We start from the raw sequence: 18,314 nt of genomic DNA on the forward strand, positions 1-18,314 counted from the left end.
TCACAAAGTATCAAAATGTACTGATATTATATAAAAGATTATACGATAAAGCAGATAAAAATTATATTGTAAAAAAATTCAAGTGATATGCCAAAGTTTTTTGAAAAAATTAAGAAGATTGTATGTGTGAAATTGGAATTCCTTTTTTTTTAAATAGTTCAATTAAATTTTATAAACTGTTCATTGTGAAGCAATTTTTAAAGTTTTCAGGATTACCTTCTCGTAATTTTTTTTTAGTACGTATAAACTTGTTCTGTGTTTAACCGTTTCTTTGGTTTACATATTTTTGATGTTCATCACCCGATCCTAAAAATGCTATACAAATGTTTTTTTTCTTTACTCCGGTACCACCTTTAGGTATTGCTTCAGAGGATGAGATGAATGATTTGTAGCGTGTGTAAAAAATGCCTTGTCTCACCGGGATTCAAACCCGGGACCTTCGTATGAAAGACCGAGACGCTACCACTCGCGCCACGGAGGTCGGCTGCTGTTTTCTTTTTACTGCTTAATAAGCTCACGGTATCGCTTAACTTTATTATTTCACAACCGAACTTACCGCTCGAAACTAAAAATAGAGAAAATAAAAAATACCGTACGCCAAAAGTTTGTTATTTTAAACCAGGCGGAATTCATAGCGTACATACTTGGAACGTATAATATACGCAGTTTTTGTCCGTGAACGAATGCATAAATATTTCCCGTTCCCGGTATGCGGGTTAAGCATATCTATATTAAACTACGTTTGTGGCAACGACAAATTATTTAAAAAGCCTCATTTCAAATCCGCAGGTAAGTTCGTGGCATTCCGAGAAAGAATTCAAAATATGTGTTAGTATCCAGGCTATTAACTTCCGTTTCATGAGCCGATTAGAAAAGTTTCGTAATGCCATTCGGTTTACATCAGCGATTCGACTAAGAATAATAATTAATTACCAAAGAATTCGTAAGTGTTTTAAATAAACTTGTCAAAATAAGGTATTAATCGAGGAAACTAAAAATAAATACTTAAAAAATTTTACATTTACAAAAAAAAAAATTAATAATTTTCAGCCTATTTACTACATGTGAAATCCCAGTCGTATTAAAGCTCATTGAAATAATAAATAATAATGTATACTTTGAAAACTTACCTAGACCAACATTAGACACACGAAGGCCACTCTTTCCAAGATTACGATATCTTAGGCCAGGAGTTACTGTGGAAGACTGTCTGGTGACGGAAGCGGGCGTGCTAAGACCCTGAAGTAATAGCTGTTCCTTACTACAGGGGGCTGGAAGCTGCATGCACAGCTGTTCATTCGTGCTTTGGAACTCTTCCATGCAGTCCAATGAAGCTATCGGTGCTCGAAACCTGTAAAAAAAAAGATTAAAAATTTTTTTTCATATTTGTTTTTACAAAAGTCAATTTTATTAATTTTATTTTATTCAAGAAATATATGTTTTCCGAACGAGTCTTGTTTTTGCAATTCTGTTGTCGATCGTTCTGAAACGACTGGGTTTATCATATCCGCTTGACCTACAGTGAACGATTAAAAATAATGAATCCAACACCATTTTATTACAAATGTAAAATGTTTTGATCTGTCTTAAAAAGGCGTAGTTTTATTTACTTGTAAAAGGTTACATTAAGAATTAATACAAACAAAAAAGAATGTAAAAATAATTTTCCAAAACTCGAAAAAAATTATAGACAACATTTAAAACTGTTTCATAAAGCAGAAACAAAATTAAAGAAGAATTTTGGTCAGATTTTTCAAAATTTAGAAACTTTAGAAAGAACAGCTGCGCATACGTAAGTACTACAATCGTTTAGCGAAATTTAATTAAAGGTAGAATAATCGGCTGGACCCACCGGGTTGGTCTAGTGGTGAACGCGTCTTCCCAGATCAGCTGATTTGGAAGTCGAGAGTTCCAGCGTTCAAGTCCTAGTAAAGGCAGTTACTTTTATACGGATTTGAATACTAGATCGTGGATACCGGTGTTCTTTGGTGGTTGGGTTTCAATTAACCACACATCTCAGGAATGGTCGAACTGAGACTGTACAAGACTACACTTCATTTACACTCGTACATATCATTCTCATTCATCCTCTGAAGTAATATCTGAATGGTAATACCGTAGGTTAAACAGGAAAAAAGAAAGAAGAATAATCGGCCAAAGTATACTTTCACACTACTAGTAATACTGTTGTATTGGTAACACCTCTCTTTTTCCTATTTAGCCTCCGGGAATTACCGTTTAGGTATTACTTCAGAGGATGATATGTACGAGTGTAAATGAAGTATAGTCTTGTAAAATCTCAGTACAATTCTTGAGATGTGTGGTTAATTGAAACCCAACTACTAAAGAACACCGGTATCCACGATCTAGTATTCAAATCCGTATAAAAGTAACTGTTTTTACTAGGACTTGAACGCTGGAACTCTCGACTTCCAAATCAGCTGATTTGGGTGTCGAGAGTTCACCGCTAGACCAACCCGGTGGGTTGTATTAGTAAAACCTAATAAAAAATAAATTAAATACACAAAAAAAAAAATTGAGAAATTATAAAAAAATTATTATTGCAGTAAAAATTGACTTCGGTTACTGAATAACAAAGTTAAATGATGAAAATTGTCCTGTATATTCATTTTCACCCAGTTTGTAGGAATGAATGAATCCGGAACAGGATCGGTAGTTTACGAAAAGGGAAAGGGTATTTTTTTTTAATGAAAATATCTTAAAAATGAGGGTTTTAAAAAGAAAATTCGAACGGTTGTTTTTTTTATAACTTACTAGTGGTAACTTGCTGCTCTATAGCGTTATTATTACAAAGTAATGTTATATATATATATATATATATATATATATATATATATATATATATATATTTAATAAAAAAAAAAAAAAAAATCATTTAAAAACCTATTCCATTGACAAGTCTCACCCCCAACCCCCTTGTATTTCTCTTTTCTTTTCTGCCGTAGTAAAATACGTGCTCTAAACCTATTTGCAGTTCCTCAGGACGTTCTGTTGGATGGAATGGGCCAATTTCTTTCCAGCATTTTGATTTACTGGACGGAGTGGAAGGCCCAGACGGACTGGAATAAGATTCTAAAACTAATCGTTTCCATTATATATCTAACATAAAATTTTCTTTTAATTTGGTCGCAATAAAACAAAGATCGACCGAAATAAAATTTTTGAAATAACATTATCCGTACTCGTACATTTTTAATCTTTTCCAGGCTGATTTACCTTAATTCTCAAACATCTTAAATATTAAAAATGCAGCTTCAGAGATGTAAACTGTTATTTATCTTGTGATGTTAAACTTTGAGTAATTTTGGAAAGAGTATATAAAAGTGTAAAGATTGTATTTAGGTGTCATCAGTCAGTCAAGTAGTTTCAGCTATTATCCATTCCTTTTTGTTACGTGCTTATTTTTTAAACTCACAGAATTTATTAAATCCTACATCTTCAGTTATCTGATTTCTATATTCCAATTTTTTATCTTTTACAATTCCTTTTAACATCGAATTAACCGGTTTTGGCTGTCTTAAAACTCGGACCGTCAACCAGATTTACATGATTCTCTTCCTACTGATTATTTTAAAACCTCTCGCTTTGAATTTCATCGACTTGCCAAATTTTCAACATCCTCCAATAACATTACATTTCCCTCTATCTTTTCCTTTCTGATTTTCCTATAGCTATATGATTCCTATAGCTGATTTTCTAATAATCGCTATATTTCACACAAATATTTTCAAGAGATTTTTGTAAAATTCTTCTACGTATATTTAATATTAGCAGACGTTTTTCTACAGACAAGAAAAATTTCAGATAAAATTCAGTTAATTTTATTTTATTATAGTTACATCTTAATGTAACAACGCTGATCAGTATAATTATATTACTTAATATTTCTTCCGTGTTGTTTAAGTTTTGAATATATATAACATTATTTGGTAACATATTTTTTAAGGAGCTAGAAAGTAGATATTCTACTCTTTCGAATTACGCTTGGTATATATTTCACCTTTATATTGCGCCTTGGATTTTGTATAGAATTGATTTTAGCATCTATGAGAAGACTCTACCGACAACACAGGTGAAAGTTTATCGAACCACCTAATTTTTAACTTACTCTTGTAACAACTCGCTTCAGAAAGCTCCTCGTTTTTCCTCTCTTGTTTTTCTTACTGTCTATGTCTTAGTTACTTTTAGTTACATAAAGAAATCGGATAAATCTTTTTGACACCTTCTAGGATCGATTTTGGGCTCATCATTCAGCCGTATACTTATTAGTATTAGTATTAAGTAACAGATTTTATTTAATATATTATAAAATAATAATATTTACAAATAAATTATTTTATATAATTATACCGCATTTTATATCTTTAATGCTATTTTTATTTTTATAACAGATTTATTACATCATTTTCTAAAAAGGTTTCTTTAATTTACACATTTTTTTAATCTGTCCGAGTTGATGAATATTTAAACTATGAATAATTAAACAGGAATCTAATAAATCGCTTATTTAATTTGATTTTTAAACTGTGACCGGCTAGTATATATATATATATATACTAGCCGGTCAGGGGGTTCCTTCTCCGGGATCCCCGCTGTATTTGTTATTCTCACAGTTGTAATAATAATATGATGATAAAGCCTGAAAAGCTGTTTTTCTTTCAACGTTTCTCTCGTTCTTTATGTAGAAGCTCCTGCTGTAGATGAACATCTCCCTTTCGGTTACCTTTCCGTTAGCCTAGAATACCCTGTATTTCAGAAAGAAATCGTGGTAGAGAGCTGAAAATCGGATACTTATAAAACGCATAATCTGTTATTTTTATGTCGAAAAACGAAATCAAAAATGGTATTAGTCGTCGTCCTACAGGAAATATGCGCAACTTCACCCCCAAGGGAGCTACGGGTGTCTGATCTCAGCTTAAAATCTTGCCCAGGATTATACGAATGTATCTCCAAATTTGAAAGCAATCGGTCCGTCGGTTCTCACGTTATGCAGTTGCGAACGGACAGAACGGCCACAAACTTTCGCATTATGTTTTAGATATATATATCTTTACATCCGATGAATGAAAATTTGACTCCCATCAATATATAAATAGCCGGTTTTTCCTATTTCATTTTTGGGTGTATATTTCCAAATAATGATTTTATCAATATATATTGTTAGTATATCAGTACGTTTTGTCTAATTTTATTTGTATGTTACATTGTAAACGTAATATGCGGTTTGACTGTAGCTTATTAGCGTCATTAGTTCATATTTATGTGAGTAAATGTATGAATAAAGTCTTATTGTTTTATTTAATCTGTTTATAAGTAATCAAACAAAAGACATTCGATAACGTAGACTGGAATAAAAATTCTGAATTTAAATAAAATTAGGGTTCAAATACATAGATTGAAGAACAGTTTCTAACATTTACAGGGACTAAACAGCAACAGTAATAATAGAACAACATAAGAAAGAAGCAGTAATAAGAAAGGAAGTCCGACAAGAATGTTCCCTATCCTTATTACTTTTTAATATTTACATAGAACTAGCAGTTAATGATGATAAAGAACAATTTAGATCAGGAGTAACAGTACAAGGTGAAAAGATAAAGATGCTACGATTTGCTGATGTAGTAATTCTAGCTCAGAGTAAAAAAGATTAAGAAGAAACAACGAAGGGCATGGATGAAGCCCTACGCAAGAACTACCGCATGAAAATAAACAAGAACAAAACGAAAGTAATGAAATAAAGTAGAAATAACGAAGATAGACCACTGAATGTAAAAATAGGAAGAGAAAAGATTATGGAGGAGTAGAATTTTGTTGTTTCGGAAGTAGAATTACTAAAGATAGACGAAGCAGGAGCAATATAAAATGCCAAATAGCACAGGCGAAACGAGCCTTCAGTCAGAAATATAATTTATTTACATCAAAAATAATTTAAACGTCAGGAAAAGATTTTTGAAAGTACATGTTTGGAGCGTAGCTTTATATGTAAGTGAAACTTAGACGATCGGAGCATCTGAGAAGAAAATATTAGAAGCTTTTGAAATGCGGTGCTATAGTAGAATGTTAAAAATCAGATTGGTGGATAAAATGAGAAATGAAGGGGTGTTGCGGCAAATCGATGAAGAAAGAAGCATATAGGAAAATATAGTTTAAAGAAGATACAGACTATAGGCCACATCCTGGAATATTCGCTTTAAAATTGGAGGGACAGGTAGAAGGAAACAATTGTGCAGGCAGACAACGGTTTGAATATGTAAAACAAATTGCCGGGGGGGGGGGGGTGTAGGATGTGGGGGGTATACTGAAATGAAACGACTAACACTAGATACGGAATCTTGTAGAACTGCATCAAACCAATCAAATGACTGAAGAAAAAAAAGTAACGTAATATCTGTTATTTGTTTATCTATAAGAAAAATGTAGACTACGTTATAATTCATCATTATTATAAAAAAACCCATATTTTTAGCTTAGCGAGCATTATTCGTATTGTTTTTAATATTAAACTCAAATTTAGTATTAGCTACGATACCTTTAAAGCTGCTTCTAGAAAATTAATTCGCTACCTTTCTACGTAGGTTTTATCTGTAAAAAGGTATTTAAAAATATAAAGTTATCTTTTAGCACATTAAAATTGTATATTTTTTAACTTTATTTAAAAATTTTAGTTTTATTTTTCTAAGGGAAGATCTATAAAATAACGATTCGTGTCTGAAGATACGGAAAGAAATTGCACGAAATGAATAAACAGCAACTTAAACAAAGACTGTAGAAAAATGAATTTAAATAACTACTACTCAATATGAAATAAGGCGCCTAGAATGAAAAATTATGTATTATTTTTTTTATGTTAAATTTTGTCCGTAGATTTTTTTTCAAGTTTTGCATTAATCTTTTGAACATCATAATGTTGTGAAACTCTGTAGTTGTAGTTACGAAAAATCATCCGATACAAAAATCTTTGATCGTAAAAAAAATAATATAAAAATAGATAAATTATCTATATGCCCACCAAGCAGAGGTCTAGTGATAAATTCGTCTTGGCAAATCACTTGTTAAACAGCTGATTTTGAAAGCCGTGGGTTTTCAGGCTCAATCCTAGTAAATGGTCGGTTGCTTTTTTCGGATTTGAATCCGAGCTAGATACTGGGTACCGGTGTCCTTTGGTGATTGCGGTTCAATTAACCACATATCTCAAAAATGTGGGCCTGACCACAATTCTTTTACATGTCATACATATCATCCTCACCTCATTGCTCGTTGTGGGGAGGGGTTGCTAATTGTTCACTAGTTGAACGGATTGCAATATAACATTAGAAATAATAAATCATGGTAATTATGTGCCTGAACGTTCTGAAACTTAATCTTTTTCAAATTGAAGTATATTATATAATAAATAAAAATACAAGTTTCAAAAGTCGGAAGAATGAAATTACCTCATTATTCTTCATCAGAATCTGTAATGGCAATAGCGATGTTATCAACTCCATCTTACAGTCAGGATACAGTGAAGCAAGACTGACCATAAATGATGTACTCGGGTCTTGTAGACCCTATATTCTCTTTTGAAAAAGAACTATGTGAGATGCCCGTACAAGTGATGCTTACAATTTGCTACCTTGGTGTAGCTAACTGTACAAGGTATTATATTGTTAAAAGTAAAAATAAAAAAGATCTGAAACAGTAATTTGGATTTACAGGGTGTAAAAAAAGAATATCGGTACTTATCGGTTATACGGGACCACTACTTAAATCCAATTGTTTGCGTATATAAAAATAAAATCGCCTTTACGTATAACTTATTGTATATAATTTTTATTTTTAACGTTAATCAGACGAGGTTAGCGAGCGTAGGTTATGTTTGATTAGAGTATGGTGATTCCGTGTAATGACGAATCGCGCACTATATCAATATAACCTTTCTTTCTTTTTCCTGTTTAGCCTCCGGTAACTACCGTTTAGATAATTCTTCAGAGGATGAATGAGGATGATATGTATGAGTGTAAATGAAGTGTAGTCTTTTACATTCTCAGTTCGACCATTCCTGAGATGTGTGGTTAATTGAAACCCAACCACCAAAGAACACCGGTATCATATCAATATAACCTAACCAAACATAACCTACGCTCGCTAACTTCGTCTAATTAACGTTAAATATACAAATTTTATATATATATATATATATATTTTATTTATATATATATGCCAGTAGACAGCTTCATAGTATCCTGACTATATGATGGAGTTGATAACAACGCTTCTGCCATTACAGATTCTGAGGAAGAATAATGAGATAATTTCATTGTTCCGACGTTTGAAACTTGTATTTTTATTAATTCTATAACATATTTTTCAACGTACTTCAATTTGAAAAAGATTAAGGTTGAGGACCTTCAGGCTCACAATTATCTAAATCATCTATCCGGTCATTTAATTTTTTGTTTAAAAAATCGTTTAGTGTTGCTACCTGCTGCATTATAAAAAGAAATTTCTAGAAAAACAGTAATCGAAATCGATGTATTCGGTAGAGTAAAGCTTAAATAAACTTTATAGAATTAACAAAAATTATTGCTCGAATTTAAATTACACCTCACTACTATGTACATATACAATATCTTTTTCGTTTGTTCCCGATAATCGCGAATACTACTGAATCAACCGTTACGAAATTCTAACTGTAGTCTTCTTACGATTCCCAGAATTTTCAACAGTTAAAAACTCACCGATCTCAGTACTGTATAAATCATAAATTAAAAAACAAAAGTATAAATAAGTAACCTAGAATTTCTTTTACTAAATTTCATGGCGTTGTCTATTGTCATCGTTTACGTCAATATCGACTTTTTAAGAAAATTATTATGTAATTTACTAAATATAATGTCAATGTCTAATCTGACGGCGACTCGCGAGAACTCATCTTCATCAAGCGAGTAAAGTAGCACTCTGTAGGCTTTATACGCTGAACTAAGAAGTTCTATCAGCGTAAATCGTACACCTAATCGGCATAAATTCGACTTTCAGTCTGATATTAGTAGTTTCATAACACTTAAGTCGGTGAGGTGACACGACAAGCAAAATAATTTCTAGGGCTACTAGAATTTACGATCGTAAACAATGTGAATCTATGCCAGAGCGTTCTCAAATTCTTGTAGGGCAACAAATATCCTGGGCTCAAAATCAAGTCGGTATGTTTGGTCTCAAATCAGCTTTTAAATTGAATATCTGAATTTCAAAGATATTGAAATAGGTATGTATCTGATTAAAATACGTAATTATTGCTTTGTCAAAAAATTGAAAGATGAAATTCCTGGATTTTGCATGTAGCAAAGTAATTTTTGAATAATTTCAATACCCTTCTGATTTCATTAAAAATTTAATTTTGGGAAAATACCTCTCCCATTAAAATTTAATTTTATCCGATAAATTGTTAATAGCGACTTTTCCTTAAAACTCTGAGAGCAAAGCCAAATATTATTACTAAAAAACTATTTCCAATTTTTGAAATTCTACACGCATATAGCGCAGACGCAGCCACGGGGGGAATGCCAGTTTCCAATAAATTTGTTATTCAGCAATTACTAAGATCTGTCATATGAATGAAAAATCCCTTATACATTGGTAATCAACGTATAAATTAAAAGATTAATTAAAAAAAAGAAACCTATAAAGACTTTTAGTAATATTTCTTTTTTCTACGGCTGTATTATAACGTTTGAATTACACTGCTGGAACCTGTATCATAATGACAGATATGAAACCGATCTACTATTATAAACTACTATTATAAACTACTATTATACTATTATAAACCGATATGAAAAGCCTACTATTTACAACCGCTGACAGATCAGAAGTTGGTGTTATTACATGTATCAGCTGTTTTTTTTTTAATTTTTATTTTAATCCGATTAGTAGTTAGAAGCAGAGGTTAATTTGAAAGTACACCGATAGGTATCTAAGTTTTTGTGTTGCCGGCCTCCGTGGCGCGAATGGTAGCGTCTCGGCCTTTCATCCTAAGGTCCTGGGTTCGAATTCCGGTCAGGCATTTTCACACACGCTACAAATCATTCCTCTCATCCTCTGAAGCAGTACGTAAACGCTGGTCCCGGAGTTTATGTTACAGTGTTTTTCCTTTTGTTAATTATGCGTGATTCAGAAGAAGAGATGTTTTAACACCGACCGATATTGAAGGCAGAACTTATGACTAATGACCTGTCAGAAATATATTTTTTGAAAAATTAAAAAAAAATATTCCGTAAACAATGTGTTCCATCATCGATTTAAATCAGTAATTCCAATAGATTCTCAGCTGCAGAAAATACGGTATGCAACCGTGTATAACGGCTCGTGATGTAGTTCGCACTCTTGCGTCAACTGGTGTCATTATAGTCTCGTTGCGTAAAGTACTATTATTTACTAATTTTTTAGAATCTAGGTTAACGCACGTAACAAATCAAGCATTTATTTAAACATTGAAAATAAAATCGGTTAGATGCTTTGATCTTATTTTATGCAAACTTAGCCATTTTTTTTTTTAATCTAGATTACTCCAAATTATTACTGCTGCAGCGTAATTTTTAAACCCTTTTTTTAAAATATTATATACATTTTAGAAGAACGAAAATTTACATTGAAAACAATCTATTTTTTTATTTTATAAAACTGTTATACATAACAGTATACTTTTTATACATAACTGTTTGTATATTTTGAAATAGTTATTCTAACGCTGTGAAAGAAAACGTAAAAATGCTTTACTATAAGAAAAGCATGGAAACCTACAAAAATTCAAACCATTTTTTATCATATATGATGAATAAATATGTATATATTTTTTTTCCGTATACAACAGGGGTTAGTTTAACAAGTTATCAACAGTACATTTTTTCGCGTATTTCTTTTTTTTAAATTTTAAATACCTAGTGTATAATTAATTCATTAGAATTAAACAACGATTTTTTTTACAGGATTCTCTAAACTGATACAACAATTTGTCAGAGGTCTCCATATGAATAACAAATACAGAATTAAAAAAAAATTTTAATTCCATTGAAAGAAAAAACATAAAACAAGATTTCTAAACATCTGATTAATTAACATAAAAAAAATCTCCGTATTATCATAAAAATTAATATTTTGCACTCCAATTCTCTCCATCATGTTACTAAAACTAATTAAAATTTGAGAATGTCTCCTTCGGCTTCTTCATAGAGATTAAATTTTATGTGCCTGATGAAAAATTTTGGGACTAGATATGACGACATACTATAGTCATACTTGTTATGAAGCCGTTGTTTATAATCAGGTGTCTTCAAGTCCCATAGTTCATGTCTTATTTTAATTTTAAACATTTCGATGAGAAAATTTATCCACAATAATACTTTGATACCGCAGACGTCTGGAGAATTGAAGACTGCCGACTACGAAAATCTTTGGTATTTTCTGGAATATGTCTATTGTTATAGGCTTTTAGAATAGTTATAATTACTAGTACTTGGATGGAAAGGATTATATTTAATTAACATACTCAGCAAGCCTCCAAGCAGTAATACCGTAACTTAAGATTATTCAAATAATGTCTAAAATACATTTTATAAAATGTAATTAGGGATATGAAACTATACATGATGCATCTTACATTGCATACTCCACAATCGACCAGAAATAACACTAATTTGCTTAGAAAAGTAAAAAATTCATCATTAATAATGCCTAAATACGAATTTATAAGCGACAAGGCAATTCCAGAAACTTATATTTTGAAAGGGGAATATAAGGATGTTTTATCAGATAAGGGTACATTACCCTTATAACAATAAGGGTATATATGATAAGAAAAAAAATTAAACGTATTATTTTTGCAGTAGAATTTTATTTATTTTTTTATCAAAGAAATAATTTGTCAATTAGTTTTTGGTGGTCTTGTTGTGAGACCCTGTTATAAGTTTATTATTCGTTTCTAGTTAATACAATGGATATAACCTCACGAAAACTGTCAAAAATTGTTGTTCTGACCCAACACACACAAATGATTCAAATACAAATTGTCAGTGAGTGTAGTGTGGGGTTAGGTACTGTAAATAAAATCGTGAAAAGGTTTAGGGAAACAGGTTCCGTCTCTCCAAAGAGAAAAGGAAAATGTGGGCGGAAAAAGAAAACCACGTCTGCACAGTATCGATTACTAATAAGAAAAAACAAAATTAATCTACGATTGTCAGTTATTGACATTAATAGGGACGACCAATGGGACTAATGTTATTGATATGAAAGTTCGTAGAAGATTGTTGGCAGTGGGAAGGATTGCTCGGAAATCTAAAATGAAGCAGTTACTGACACAGATTATGAAGACAAAAAGTTCAACGGGAAAAGTAACATAAAGAAAGGACTATTGAGATGTGGAAAAAAGTTATTTTTTCAGACGAGACTCATTTTTTTGTCCAAGGACAGAGAGTAGCCTACATTCGTATGTCAGCAGATGGGAAGACTACTACGCCAACACAGCTGCAAGAAAATCTCCAGCCAAACAGATGTTTTGGGGATGTTTTACTCATGAAGGGCCAGTAGCACTTATGACTGTGGATGTGATTATGAAATCGGACCGATACATTAACATATGCCAAAAAAAATTGTCCCACTTATGCAGAAGAACCCAGAACTCATTTTCCAACAGGACCTTGTACCGTGCCACACGTTAAGAAAAGCAAAATAGTTTTCAAAAACCAAAAATTTTGAGTGCTGTCGTTGCCAGAGTACTCCCCCGATTTGATCCTATTGAAAATTTATGGGTCATACTAAAAACAAACTTAGGAAAATGAATTGTTGCACAAAAACTGACCTTATTAGTTCAGTGATACAGGTTTGGTTTCGAAATGAAGAAGTGAAATCAATGTCAAAGAGGATTAACGAGATAATCAAAAACAAAGGAGAACATAAAAAATTTAATTTGAGTAAGTTTGAATATTAAGCATTTTTTCTTTTGAAAATAAAATTTTCTGTTAAAAATACTTTGTTCGGATTAATTTGTTCGCCATTCTAGAAGATATCTGAAGTGGAGCGAAGAAAGATGAAAGAAATATCCACAAATAATGAGAAAATTTCGGGAAAAGAAAAAACCAAATTATGAAAACGTGGCCCAAGAATGGCCAGAAGGAAAAATGAAAAAGGAAGTAAGTAACCAAGAAGGTGAATCTCAAAAAAAATTTCGTCTGCTTTATTCAAGACTTTTTGTAAACTATGATTCATATTATACGAGTACACTTATTCTATAGGTATATTATATTTGTTGTTTTAAATGTTTGTATCCATTTATATTAAAAATAAATTTTTTTTTCGTTTTTTTTATTCGTTAATTTTTCATAACGAAAATATATATGCATATATATTCAAGAGTTCAAAAACAAAATTACAGTTTTATTTATATCTAAATTTAAAATAAATGAACATCGTAAGTTGAAATTTCGTTTATGTTATATATATATATATATATATATATATATATATATATATATATAAACGCACACACACACACACACACACACACACACACACACACACACACACACACACACACACACACACACACACACATACACACAGAGAGAGAGAGAGATACGAGTATAATTATAAATCACAATATCCATGTGTTAGAATGCTTGTAAGAATGTATAACCTCACATAAAACTCGATAATCGCTGGGCCGATAAAAAAACGTTTTTATCAGTATTTTTTATTGAATTTGTGATTGATTTGGTCAACCATTTATTCCAAAACTCCTTTATTAGACGAGCAACAAGGCGTAAACCGATTTTACAGCGTTATTAATATTTTCAGTCGCTGATAGTCGCTTATAGAACCCACGTTCTATAAGAGAGGAAATCGCTTGGTTTTTGTAGGTGACATTTAAAAATTAAACTGAAATCTATTTTGATATTTCATTTATAAAAAATGGGTAAATGTTTTCGATATATTAGCAACGTAGTAGAAAATTTATTTATCATATTTTTATAGATAGGGAAGTATCGTAATTTCTTCTACGGAGCACTATTTTTACAGTGTAAATTAAGATGTCTTCTGCGAGTAAAAATTGATAAATTTTTTTTATTTTCATTTTTTTTTTTGCGTTTTATAGACAACATAGATAGAAGATAATGTCTGTTTTTGTCTGATTATGTCTGTAGAAAAATCATTATGTCTGTTTTTTTAACCAAGACAACCCATAAACACGGAAAACTGACTTATTGAAAAATTTCAGAATGAACTAGTTGAAATTATTGATTAACTAGTTAAAATTGAAATCGCAGAATGAACTAGAACGCTATAGATTTTAACTGTAAAGTCTCTCTATCAGTAAAATGAAAAAGAAATGGCACTCAAGGGAAAAGGAATGGTTAGGAGTAAGGTAATATTAAACGAGGTAATCCTTGAACAGGTATGATTCTTTACTTAGCCGGGCTAGAACTTTCGATCAAGACAACAAACGAAAATATAGATAACAAGTTGAATAAACCTCGAGCGATGTGTGTTTCTATTCGGATGAAAATCACAAATAAGGATAGCATCGAAAGCCAGTTAACAGTCTATAAAATAATGGCAGTGTCAATTTTATTTAAGGGAAATGAAGCCTAGGGATCGTTTTGTTAACGAATAAATATTTTTCGTTAACAAAAGGATTGATTTATATAAGAGTAAATGGACAGAGCGCTTGAATCTTACAGAAGAAAATCGAATCCCGAAAACGAACTTTTAGTTTATGTTCCTTATGTAAGACGTGACAAGAGACAGACCGAGGAAAAGATGGAATCGGAGCAGGTCGACGACCTAACCCGTGCAGGAAATGATGATGATGAACTAATTTTACACCGATTCTGAACAGCTTAGATACAAGTAATTTATAAGTAGCTTTTATAAGGGGAATTTTTCATATCCTTTTTATTCCTTTCCAAACCCAATCCTGACCCCCTATCACCCCGAAAATTGTTATTGCATTTTCGGAGGGATACATTTACCGACCCCCGTTACCACCCGGCCACCCTTTTTAAAAGCGGCCATGTAGGATGGCAAAATGTGCGGAATTGACCCCCATGAAGAATTTGTGTCCAGAATGTTTTTTGGATTTTTTTATGAAGTGTGAGACTTAAACCCCCCCCCCCCAGAACTTTGGGAACTCAACCAGCTGGACCCCTCCCAGGGGGTTTCATGTTGGGTATCTAATTAATTGGAATTTCTCCCGCAAACAGATGCAGTGAACCAAACCTCAACTGGGTTAAGTGGAGAGACGTGGATGCTAAAAAACTACAAAGAAGTGGGGTACTCTAATGGGTTGCTTACTAATATAATATAAAAGATCCGATCGGCAGCCCAACTTGCCATACTAGACATACTGCCGGTAGGTGGAAAGAGCTATTAGAACAGAAAGAACACCAGTTACGCTGTTCTATGTTTTATTGCGGGTCCGGCGTAGGGGAGTAAGGAAAAAAACATTTGTAAGTAGTTATCCGCTACACTTTCACGTAAATATTTTTTATCAGCCAGCTAGCTTTCTCTTAACGAAAATTTGATTTATGTTTTTACTCGAAATAACCCGATTTTTTAAAAATTTACATAGCTAAGAGTTTGTTTCATTGGAACATTCAACAAAAATTAAAAATTGAAAATTTAGAAATTTTTTTCGGACGGATAAGAGATTTAATTATACGTTTGACAAAACTGCCTGTGATTTATTAGATAAAGATAAATATTAACAAAAGGTTTTAAGTGACGAAAACTAAAAGAAATTTAAAAGCTTATTTATTATTAAGGAAAAGCTTAAACTTATCTTATAAAGAAGTTAAAAACTTATTTAATTTTAAAAACTTTATATAGAAACTTTTTTAAACTTTAAAGGGATTTCTTTTATCTTTAGCAGTTATTTAATTTAATCGTTGTGGAGAAATTTCAGTAAAAGATTTCAAGAGGGAAAATAGTTAAAGAAAATAAAATTTCCAACAGTTTTCATTTGAAACAAAACTGAGATTTCTTTTTCAGCTAATATTCGTAGATACAAAAATTATTACCCGAACAAACACCAAACTATCCAGTTTATAAATAATATACAAATATGCTTTATAATGTGATAAATATTTCAACAAACATACTGAAACTACTGAGATTATTTCAGCATTTATCTTGCTGTAGTAACTTATCGTAGGCGGCAGCCAACATTTAGTATATATAAAATCTATTTAATTATACGAAACAGGTTTGTTTTAATAATAATATATTGTACGACCAGCCTATAATGATAGCCATTAATGCCCGAGTACGAAGTAAGCTACGACACTCATTAACACTCGTGTCAAACTTTGCAAGAGTGCATTAATGGCCATTGTAGAGAGTTGCATACCATATTTTCTACAGCTTGCAGCGCCGTCTGGCAGCTGATGAGCTGTGCGTCTGCGGCGGGGAGGTCCAGTCAAGTGAGCACCTGTTGTTTAACTGTCCTGCTCTTGGGGGGGGGGGGGGACAAAGACCGGGCCATCCTGGAACTTACAGGTCAAGGGGAAGATTGGCCACTTATAAGCGGCGAGTCAATTTGGCGAGAGCCGCATTGTCGGACCGTATGGGGGTTCCTTGATGCCGTTGCGTTGTTCAACCGGCATCAGTAGTTTATTCAGAAAAAAGATTCCTAATGTGTTGCTGTGGGAAGCTACCTGAGAGTGATGGGTAGCCACCGGCCAATTAAAGCTCCAACCGCTTCAATAATGGTGAACAGGTACTTGCTGGTATTCAGCGACCAAGGCGTGGCAGAAAATTGCTGTCTTGACGAAGTAAATTTAATTTATTGAGTGTCATATATATTTTTATTAGTTGACGGGGTGCGCCTACCCATTTTTAGTAATATATGACAAGTAAGCGGTGGGACACAAAGCGATTGGTGTGTGGCACCACGCTTAGTTCGCTCACGCAATTAGGTTAGCTCTAGGAGTTAGTTAGAACTGGTCGCTTAACTGATTCAAGGCTCAGTAGCCGTTTGTAGCACAGACATTCGGTCTTGTGCTTTACGGCGACCGAATGGGGTGGTGGCGAGAGAAATGCCAAGCAAACCAATTTTCTACGGCTTATATACTACCAGGATTATTGATTTGGATTTACGGAATTTTTGTTTAATTTTTTAAAAAATACATTAAACAATATATTTCTGTGGCGGTTGGTTACTAGTCCTAAAGTTCTGACTTTTCTTTAATACCGATTAAGCGTTAAAAACGTTTCTTCCTCAGAATCCGACATAATTAGCAAAAGGATAAACGGTGTAATATAAAAACTTAAGTTACCTATTTATCTGTGTACTTTCATATTAACCTCTGCTTGCTAACTACTAAATCGGATTAGAATCGAAGTAAAGAAACAGCTGATACATTAAAAAATACCTGCTTCTGATCGGTCAACGGTTGAAAAAATTAGGCATTTGATCGGCTGAACACTGTAAAGTAATGAAAATCTGTTTTATGATGGCCCTCATTATGATAAAGATTCCAGCCGCGTAATCTAAACGTTATAATGCAGCCGTAGAAAAGATTAATTTTAACGATAATAATAATAATAATGTGATGGTTTATTAAAAGGAATAAGGATAAAAAGACTGTTGAAGTTAAGACTCCATTTTCAGCGTAGTTCTTATCATCGCCATCAAAATTTTCTCCTTCGACGTGAATATACTTTCAGGTGTAAATAATAATAATGTTATTTCTATTAAAAACAGTCGAAGGTAATAAATAATTTTCAACAATATTTGAAAATTATCTCTCAAAATACACTTTCAGAAATCAAAACATGGCAAAATGAGAGTTTTCACGCTAATATCTCTTTTGATAAATCTGATAACGTAGACCTCAAAATCTACAACTTTTGTCTTTTAAATAACTATAATCAAATAAAACTAATATATTTTATCTAATTAACAAGAATGCTGATGAAGTTCACGTTAATCTAAGCTTAATTATTTGTTATTAAACGTTTTTTTAATTTTATCTCATTAACGAATGTTAAACTTATGTTTAGTAATAGCGGTTTAATTATTTTTCCAAGTATAATTGTGAAATTTAAATAATTAAAACTTAAGTAAAATTAAATAAAATTCGATCAAATAAAAATTGTAAAATTTTTCAGGTAATGTTTCGTGAGGTAAAGTGATTTGCATTCAGACTTGTCTACTATGTATAACAAATTTGAAAAACAAATTTAGAATTTAAATATGGATTAAAAGAAAAGAAAAGAAAATAGTACCTGTTGTCCAGGCTTCCTGTTGTGCATAGTATTAA

The 18,314-nt window shown here is 32.0% G+C and overlaps 1 protein-coding gene across 5 annotated transcripts in view; it reads right to left on the bottom strand.

Moving 5' to 3' along the window:
- Nucleotides 1-18,314, bottom strand: part of Hk (potassium voltage-gated channel subfamily A regulatory beta subunit hyperkinetic) — a 683,771-nt gene that overhangs the window by 161,983 nt on the left and 503,474 nt on the right. For all 5 annotated transcript variants that reach the window (XM_075355871.1, XM_075355872.1, XM_075355868.1 and 2 more), the window contains one exon: nt 1,131-1,351. In XM_075355871.1, the coding sequence (XP_075211986.1) occupies nt 1,131-1,320 (190 nt within the window). In that variant the 5' untranslated portion in view covers nt 1,321-1,351. The remainder of the gene's footprint in view (nt 1-1,130; nt 1,352-18,314) is intronic.

This window comes from Lycorma delicatula, chromosome 2 (assembly GCF_047948215.1).
Source record: "Lycorma delicatula isolate Av1 chromosome 2, ASM4794821v1, whole genome shotgun sequence".
Classification (NCBI taxonomy): Eukaryota; Metazoa; Arthropoda; class Insecta; order Hemiptera; family Fulgoridae; genus Lycorma; species Lycorma delicatula.